The 10,127-nt window shown below is 43.3% G+C and overlaps 1 protein-coding gene across 1 annotated transcript; it reads right to left on the minus strand.

Moving 5' to 3' along the window:
• Nucleotides 1–570: 570 nt before the first annotated feature.
• LOC134059922 (calcium uniporter regulatory subunit MCUb, mitochondrial-like) lies at nt 571–4,381 on the minus strand. The gene is made up of 9 exons (XM_062516475.1): nt 4,181–4,381; nt 3,844–3,953; nt 3,265–3,328; nt 2,926–3,096; nt 2,652–2,756; nt 2,125–2,285; nt 1,574–1,777; nt 1,081–1,236; nt 571–894 (listed from the first exon to the last, which is right to left on the minus strand). The coding sequence occupies exons 2-9, from the start codon at nt 3,919–3,921 to the stop codon at nt 823–825; spliced, it is 1,011 nt and encodes a 336-aa protein (XP_062372459.1). The 5' UTR covers nt 3,922–3,953; nt 4,181–4,381; the 3' UTR covers nt 571–822.
• Nucleotides 4,382–10,127: the final 5,746 nt, after the last annotated feature.

Below are 10,127 nucleotides of genomic sequence, written 5' to 3' on the forward strand. Positions count from 1 at the left end.
TGCAAGTGCCAGCACAGAGAGCTACTGTACCATGAGGGAGAGATATGTGCAGGTGAGTGGGAGAACACCAGAAGGGAATGCAGTTGCCAGACACTATGAGACATGCACACACTATGCTTAGAGTGAAAGCACATCGAATGGTGTACTGTTTATACTGCACTTTGTGTGAAGGTGTCCAGGTGATTGTGAGGGGCAGTGGACTCCTGCCATGATGTTCCATGCACTCTGTTGTCAGTCCTGTGCCACGATTGTTGGGTGGCTCTCAGCCCTGTGTGTGTGTGTGTGTGTGTGTGTGCCAGGGGGACTCCCGGGGCCCTCTGGTGTGTCAGGACCCCAGCGGCTTGCCGCACATGTGGGCGTGATCGGGCCATGGTGAGCGGTGTGGGCAGAAGGGCATGGCAGGACTGTACACTCAGGTGACACACTACTACAAGTGGGTACGGGCCACCACTGGGAACACCATCGACAAGTAAAACCTTTGAGCCGGCAGCGCTGCCACTGAGACAACACACTAGAGAGCAGCCGTGTGTGGGGGTGTGTTGTCATTGTTACATTATTACATACAGTAGCTTAAGCAAGAAAATACTTTATTTCTACATAATTATTTGTAAAGCTTTATAGTAATAGACAATATACAAATAAAAGCCTGTTATAGACATAAAAATAACAATAGAAACATAGTTAAACTCAACCCATCTAAAGCAGTGTCTCCATACAGGTTGTGTAGGGCTATGTGTAGCGATATTGTGTTTCACAATCTTAAGGCAATATCCAAATGCAGAGCTCAGTACAACACTGCACTGTACAGTCTGTCTGTCAGTCTCAGCCTTGGAGTTGCTCCACTGGTAACTGAAGCTTGATGGGATTCCTCAAGCGACGCAAGTCATCTTCCACCTGAATTTGCACATATACAAAACAAGGAAAGGTAGGGTTTACAAAACAATGTACACAAACAAAAACTAAAGACAAAAGTGATATAAATAGATAGATATAGATGCTTTTAAACATGGAGCTTTGGTGTGTGTGTGTGTGTGTGTGTGTGTGTGTGTGTGTGTGTGTGTGTGTGTGTGTGTGTGTTACCTCTTTAACCTCCGCCTTGAGCTTGTTGTAACGTGCAATGTCAAAACCCTCTCTGGCTGCTGCACGGTGGAGGCGTGTCAGGAAGTGACGGTCTTTGGCATCAGCATACATGAACTCCTGATTGGCTATTGAGACAGGTGGCGCAGAGTTGTTTCCCTGAAAAATGAGTGTGTGTTAGTCATTAGACATTTAATCAACCACATCCACAACACAAATATTTACAATGCACTCATGTGCACTACACAAATACTGACAATGCACTCACAGAATAGTGGGATATATGTCCATACATATCTGTAATAAGTTTGTTTGCAAAAGGAATATGCAGCAGTTCCTGGGCCACTTCAGACTGAACTCAGGGGCGGACCAGAGTAAATCAAAATAATCATTTGACCAAGCTTTAATGGTGCTATTGGCCAACGTTTCAACACAACAGAGCGTCTTCGTTCCAAATGTCCGGATTAGAGTCGGTTTTGACAGAGTGCGCGTTCACCTGCTGTGTGAGTATGAAGTAGGCGAGCAGCCCCATGCTCCAGGTGTAGGTGATGAAGTAGGTGATGGGCTCCATGACGTCCCAGGAGAAGACGTACCAGGTGAGCCAGCCCATGAAGCCCCCCTGCACAGACATGTAGGCCAGCCCAGCCCACACATAGCGCGTGGACTCAGCCCCCACACGGGCCTCCAGACTAGCACGCTCCTGCCACACCACCCACCCACACACACACACACACACACACAAACAGACATATAGATATATCATAAATATACCATACACACATATTATACAAACAAACACATGCACATCCACACACATAGCGTGATGGACTATAAATGATGAACATAGATATAACGATATGTACACAAATACATTGATTGTTATCAAAGCTTTGTGGATTTCTAAAATACAGACTTTGTAAACGCAAATATTATTTAAAAAATACAATACACACTCACACTTGTCTCTCTATCGGTCACTGACCCTCTCATTCACTCTACACACGCACGCACGCACACACACACACACGCACACACGCACGCACGCACCTCCTCAAGGGGCTGCAGCAGCTGTGTGAGGGTGTCCAGTCTCTCCAGGAGCTGTCTCTCCTTGAGGCGCTGGTGGTCTGGCAGATGGAGGGCTGTGTAGAGCAGGTGAACCACCATCTTCACATCCTCCAGCCCCGTCAGATGCTCATGGCATAGCTCATCTGATCACACACACACACACACACACACACACACACATATATAGGGACACACAAGTGCACACACACTGAGAATGAGATGGAGAAGCAGAGAAACACACACATCCAATGCACACAAACAAGTACATAAATGAAATGCATAAACACAAGCAGACAACCATGTACAGATGTTGACAAGGGTGATGGTATCACCGTGTATGTATCTTTTATTTTGTGTTTCTGAGAAAGGCAGAGATAGATAGACAGCATGAGAGAGGGAACGAGTGGATCTATACGTGTGTGTGTGTGTGTGTGTGTGTGTGTGTGTGTGTGTGTGTGTGTGTGTGTGCGTGCGTGCGCACGCTCTTCTGTCTGCAAATGGAAAATCACCATTGGCGGGTGAGATGACGCTGTAGGTGGTGTCATTGATGACCAGCTGGAAGTTACTCTTCAGAATTGAGTCGAGTAGGGTTGTAGAGGACACCTTGTCTCCATCTGAAAGACACACACACACACACACACACACACACACAGACACACACACACACACACACACACACAGTCTCAGCGACACAATTCCTATACAGACAACTTCATTAAGGTAACCCAGAACACCTAAAGTGATATGGGAGGTGCTAGTAGGGTCCTGTAGTGTGCTAATTACCTGCGGTCAGTATGGCAGTTGTGGTGACCCCGGGGTCCTCATTCTGGATGTCCGACATGAAGTCGGCCACGGTCATCATCATGGGCCTGAGAGGGAAGCGGCACGCCTCCCCACGAGACGGCAGCATCAAGTGCAGGCCAGGGCGGCCATGACGGTACTGCACCTCTATGACTAACACACACAACACAAACACACACACTTACAAATACTATCACAGAGGCACACGCACACGCACACAGCACCCTTTCCTGAACACACATATTGTTCTTTCACACAAAAATACATGCATTAGACAATTATAAACAACAGATCCATCACAATACACTGGAGATGGTTAACCTGGGGGTGGAGGCAGAGAGCTGCAAAACACAGTGGAAAGAGTGGTGGGTGTCCTCAGCTTCTCCTGATCACACACACACACACACACACAGAGAGAGAGAGAGAGAGAGAGAGAGAGAGAGAAAGAAGATATTGGGAAATAATGAGGGTCAGATTTCTTGGCTTACAGTTTTGTGTGCAGATTAACTGCCGTTCTGTCTGTGGATCTGTTAAGCATTACAATAGCTACATCCGGTAATAACCTACTTTTCTAGAGAAGAGAAGCATTCTCTCGACCTGTCAGGACGAATACCACGGAACATTCCATTTATCTTACCTACAGGGTGTGTCTGTGGTCTACGTCTGTGTGTGTGTGTGTGTGTGTGTGTGTGTGTGTGTGTGTGTGTAAAAAAGAAAGGAAACTTCATATTCTTCGACTTTCTTCGCGACAAAAAAACTACCCAACGAGGCTTTCAACTCCTATTACGTGAATCACAACGTTTTTACATGAGGTGCAACGCTCAGGTGCAACAAGCGCCATGCAAGCATGCAAGACAGTGGTGAGATTCAAAGTTATCTATATTCTTCCAGCCTACTCACGAAAAACAGCGGTCGCAAGATCCGAACTCCTGGGATGCCTCCGAACCGAAGAGTAAGGACGCGCCCTAGTGAACCCATCTCGGAATGGTGACAAGCGCGTGCAGAACCGTCTGAAACGCCAAATCAGACAAAGACAACTTTTCGGGATCAGAGCCGGTTTGTTGACATCAACTGCATTCCGCCCAAGCCCTGCTGCGGTCACGATCTTATTGGCGGATAGGTTTGTCACTTTTAAGATCGCTTGCCACGCGAACGCGCAGAAGTTAGATAAGTTTAACACCACGTCTGCCAGATGGAAGTCAGTGATAGCCTGGCACAGTAACCTACATTTACTTACCAGAACGACCAACTACGGAACCCGGATGTGTCTTTCAAATCATTTCAATATTTTTGTGCATCACTGTACTGAAGTTGGCCTACTACGACGACGGCGTAAAATCTCACGTGTTATATTTGTGTAACTCCTCCTTAGGGGAAGTAACAATATAGATAGACTGGCAAATGCAGAGAGTGACAGAATTTTTAAAAGAAGTGTGCGATCACGACCGTCTGTTGATATTCCCTTTGGGAAGAAAAAAAATGCCACAATACATGCACACTCCGAGTCCGACAACTAGGCTACAGTCCTTGTTTCTCCTTGCCTTTTGTTCTTAACTTGTCCATTCTCACTGTGCCACCACAGTTTGGCGCTTTCCTCAGTTTCCTTCCTCTATCATCAGCTTCCTCTCTCAACTTGGCCTTTTTTTTTTGTTTTGTTTTTTTGTAAAGCCCATCTTATTTTTGCAGATATTCACCAATGCCAGTCGATCTTCATAGGAAATGTATTTGGCCAGATGCAGATCCCTGTCCTTCTTAAGATGGATGACATCTTTAGCTGTTCAATTACCAAAATAAATTGTAATTAAAACCAGTTTAATCTTACTTTAAAAGTTAGCATAACTCTGTGAAACACATTTTTTTTTTTACAAAAAAAGACAATAATATGATAATGTACAACTCTTTCTCTAGCCCATGTGGATAAGCTACCTTGGTCTAAGTTGTCTAAGTGTGTGTGTGTGTGTGTGTGTGTGTGTGTGTGTGTGTGTGAGAGAGAGAGAGAGAGAGAAAGAGAGAGAGAGAGAGAGAGTGTGTGTGTGTGTGTGTGTGTGTGTGTGTGTGTGTAAACGATTGCAGAGTTTCTGATAATTTTTGCAATTTTAAGATGTTTCACATACCAAAACAACAGTATACTCAATCACAGTACATTCTCGACAAACATTACCCAACACGGTTTATTATTATTATTATTATTGTAAATAAGCATATTGAACATTAAGGGGACAACATGTAGACATGGTTGCTCTAAACGATTTGTTGATTGAAGAGGGGAAAACACACAAAGAAGTGTAGAAAATAATTAGCCTAAGTGCTCAGCTAAAATGATCAATGCTTTGAAATGGCAAAGAAAACCCAAAAGACGTGGTAGAAAAAGGAATACTACCATCTCCGTGGATCATAGAATAACAAGAATGGCAAAGAAGCATCCTACTGTATGATCAGCTCCAGAGAGATAAAAGAAGATCTTCATTTAAGAGTACTTCAACAATCAGAAGATGCCTATATTATATGTGAAGCCAAACTAATTGCAAGAAACCTCATATATTGAATAGATTACAGTTTGCCAAAGAACACATTGACTGGCTAAAAGAGAAGCGGCACAATGTTGTAAGCCAGATGAGAGTACGTTCTTATTGGGTCTTAATGCCACAGACAGTTTGTGAGACGACGACCCCCAAACACAGAATACAAGCCACAGTACACTGTGAAGACTGTAAAAGAGGTGGGAGCATAATGGTTTGGGGATGTTTCTAATACTTTGGACTGGGGCCCATTTATCGCATAAGAGGCACCGTGGACCACTTTCAGTACCTTTAAATACTGGAGGAGGTCATGTTGCCTTATGCTGAGGAAGAAAGGGCCTTAAAATGGGTCAGCTTGGGCGGCAAATTCTGTTCCAGGTGTCAAATTTTAGTTGACTCTATGCCACACAGATGTACTGTAAAGCAGTGATCAGAAATAATGGTTATACAGCTAAATATTAGTTCAGTGTTAAAAGGAAAAGCTAATATTCATTTAATTTTCAGTTTATACAGTAAATGTTCCCGTTTGTAAATGAAAATGCAGATACTGCTATTTGTTGAACAACCTTATATTCTTTATGGTTATAGTTATAGAGGACACATGTAACCCCTCTCCTAGTTACTCTCCCTATAGTAGCCAGAATTAAATTTAAATCTCTCACTCTGGCCTATAGGACACTGACTGGATCTGCTCCCAGCTACTTCAGTTCTTTGATCAAGATGTACATTCCCAACCGCCCATTGCGATCCTCTGAGGAGCGTCTGTTATGTCGACCAACCATACATGCTAGGTCAAATTGTAGATCCTATTCTTCAGTGGTTCCATGTTGGTGGAATGAGTTGCCCAGTGCTCTCCGTTCCAGCAACAGTTTTTGGATCTTTTAAGAGGGGTCTTAGGCATATTTGTCTAATATGCACTTAGTCTTTTGAGCGTTTGTTATGTATTATGGTGTGTATAATAGTATTGTTTTGTTATAATTTGTCCATTGATAGAATTTGACGTTTATTTTTGCTATGTCCTTAAATTTAGCCTTACCATGCCATAGTTATTGTTATTATATATGATTGAATGACTTATTTAATTGCTATTCTCATATTCATTGTTTTATTTCTCATTAGGTTAGTGCTTAAAATGATTGTTTTATACAGTTTTATTGATAATATTGCTATTCTCCCTATTTTGTAATTGTTCACTGTTGATCTAATTTGTATTGTTATTTATTTGTATGTCGCTTTGGACAAAGGCATCTGCTAAATAACTATAACCATAACCATAACCATAAATGCTCCCGTTTGTAAATGAAAATGCAGATACTGCTATTTGTTGAACAACCTTATATTCTTTATCTTCATTTTATATGTATATATGGAAATAAAATGCTACATGGAACTTTTTCTCTGTTGTTTTAAACACGCTATTATTTTTGCACATAGTGTAACTGTACAGTTAGGCCTATATTGTGCAAACTAGACACAAATGTTCGGTTTTGTGATGACATTCATTGACAAGAAAAAACTGTTATTATGCAGCGTGTTTTTTCTTGCAAATTTGCTACTTTATAATGTCAGTGAATATCCGACTTTTTATTCTCGTAATGCGCTGAGTTTTGACCGAGTTGAGTTGTGACTCGTAATATCCAAGGTTTTTTCTCCATGCATATGAGTTTTTCCATGCATATTGGCTACTTCATTTTGTTAGAGGATATTAAGTATATGCAAGTTTTTTTTCTGGCAAATGTATGACTCTCAAAACTGCTGTGATTTTTCTCAAAATATCTTCCAGGTCAGTATTTTTTTCACACAATGGTCCTAATATGGCGTTGTGCTAAAGTGTGTGCTCGTTTACTAAATTGTGCACTATTTTTTTGTGTACTCAATTAGTAAATAATGAGCTTGTTTTACTGAAAACTGCACTAATTTTAGTACATTTTAGTCATTTTACAAGCAAACAAACAAATAAGTAAATAATACATTTGTAAAATGAGCTCAGAATTTAGTAAAGTAAGCACGCTATTTACTAAAAACCAGCACACTACTGTATGGACCAGGGGATCAGGATTTGACTGATTAGCTTCGCCGATTAGCAAGGCACTTCCTCGCCGCCATTTTCCAGAAATACATCATATCCGGTGCCGTTGTCCTCATGCTGATTGGTGGTTGTTCCACTCTCAGCTCATGCACGAGCTTAGTGTGGGCACGAGCTCTCCGTCTGTACCTTACGTCAATCAGTAACCTGGCACTTAATTGGCTAAGTAAAATGGCACCGGAAACAAGCCCCTTGAAACGCCATGTTGAAGCCTGAAAAAATTGTTCAATTTTGGCAATTTTCACTAGCCTAGCATTCCCATTGAAATGAATGGGGGTGGGACTTTCTCCAGTTCTTATAATACCTCCATGGTATGGACTAATTTGTGTGCAATCTAGTAAAATGAGACTGGCTAGTCTCTGTAGACTTGATGGAATCATTTTCCACTTTGGAATTAACGCCCAGACAGGAAGTGTCTGTGTCTCTCTTTTGAAGGAGAGGTGTGGGAGTTCACCGTCTAAGTGTTTCAGCTATCCCTATTGCCCTGAACATTCTCAAGTGTTTCAGCTATCCCTATTGCCCTGAACATTCTCAAGTGTTTCAGCTATCCCTATTGCCCTGAACATTCTCAAGTGTTTCAGCTATCCCTATTGCCCTGAACATTCTCAAGGTGCATAGATGTGTCTCCTGCCCTCCTGAGACATGTTTTGGATCATTGGTTGGTCCCTGCAGTGTCACCTTGTGGCCATTCACACTCAGTAACGTCAGTCGCCTCGGCTTGCAGGTCAACTGGGCAAAATGTTCTCTCACAGACTCAGTGGCTGGTGTTCGATGTAGTCAAACTTGACTCCATCATTGCCAAGCTGACGCACAAGAGGCAAGCGGACAGCAGGGGGCGCTCTGTGTGGCCTGCTACACCTGCAGGAGCATCACATCTACAGACACCACGCTGCACGGCTGAGGGGCCATGTACGAGAGAGGACAGAGAGCGGAGTGTGGTCAATCATGCAGAAGTGCCTCAACTTAAATGTCCTGGAGCTGCACAAAGTGTTTCCCTCACTGAAAAACTTCTGTCACTTTGTCAAAATGGACAACAGTAATATACAGCAGATCAACTGTCAAGGAGGTCTGTGATCTCTGCAACTCTGCCACCTGGCAAGGAGACTGTTGTTATGGGCACAAGTGCAATATACTGTATGCAATATATTTGCCTGGCATGCAAAAGTGTGGATCTGCTCTCCACGGGCAGTCCACAGAATGCTGTCACACCCCCATGCTATGACAGACTGACCTGTTGGCATAATCCTTCCGGATTATCTAGTTTCTAAAGTGGAAAGTGTTTGCCGATCGGTGTACAGATTAAGATTGTGACCACTTCCATCCTCAAGGTTTACCTGGCTGGCATCTTTACCTGCCACTCAGGTTGGACTAGCATGACACCTGGGGCCCACCCCCTTGCGTCCCACTCCATGCCTCCATTGGTGCTAAAAGCTCCCTGTAGTGCAGCTTTCGAGCCCCTAGACCATTTTGAGCTCAAAAATGCTGTCGCTCAAAACCACTCTACTGCTCTGTCTGTAAGTGAGTGAGCGATCTGACAGCCCGGTCACTGAACCCTGCTTGTATTCGTAAACCGGTCTCCATCCTTCGTAAACCGTCTCTTCTGATCCCAGCCCTCAGGAGTGGTCACCGAGATACCTGCTCTCCACCCCAACATTCAGCAGGAGATGTGGTTATGGGAGAATGCTCCATGCTTATACCGACCAAACACATTCCCAGTCCCAGCCCAAAACTAAACTGATTGAATGTCTAAATGAGGACTTCATGTGTCCTTATATAGTGGATTGATGATGTCATGTGGTGATGACTTCTCAGCTGACTTCTGCTCTCCACCAGAGAACCGCTGTTATATTCATAAGACCTAAAGATAGACCTTACTGTACATCTAGCGAGCAAACAAAAACATGTTCTATAGCCAGGACTGAAACATACTTGGAAGATCTGCCCTGCACAGTATGCAGTATTTTCATCCTATAGCATAACCTTTACGGAGTCAATTTGATGTAAACAAACTTGTAATAGGGAAGTTGTTCAGATAGCATAGCCATGCAGCATAGTTGACCCAGACATCTTGCGAATTACCTTGTCAGTAGATATCTACTAGATTTTATTAATCCATCTCTTCGAAGATGGATTAATAATAGACAAAAACTTTCACCCCAACAACATCATTTTGTACAAGCCACGAGAAGTAGGTTATTTACAACGGCAGAGTAAGTGGTAAATGCACTGGATTTAGAGCATTTATCAGCTTCTGCGAGTACCCAAAGCATATCATATCATGCCTCACATTCACCCATTCACACACCGATGCCATGCAAGGCACCAACCTGCTCATCGGGAGCACTGGGGTCTTGCTCAAGGACACTTCGACAGGGTCACAAGGAGTTGGGCTCGAACCAGCAACCTTCCAGTTACTGGACGACTCCTCTACCTCCTAAGCCACTGCCACCCAGCAGGGGGAGCTCTACAGTTGGCAAAAATACCTGAAACTACATATAGGATGCCTTTAACTATGGATAATGGATAATGAAAGAGAGATAGTGGTTTGATACTGTTGATGCATTACCACAGAAAGTGCA

This window comes from Sardina pilchardus, chromosome 16, assembly GCF_963854185.1.
Source record: "Sardina pilchardus chromosome 16, fSarPil1.1, whole genome shotgun sequence".
Taxonomy (NCBI): domain Eukaryota; kingdom Metazoa; phylum Chordata; class Actinopteri; order Clupeiformes; family Clupeidae; genus Sardina; species Sardina pilchardus.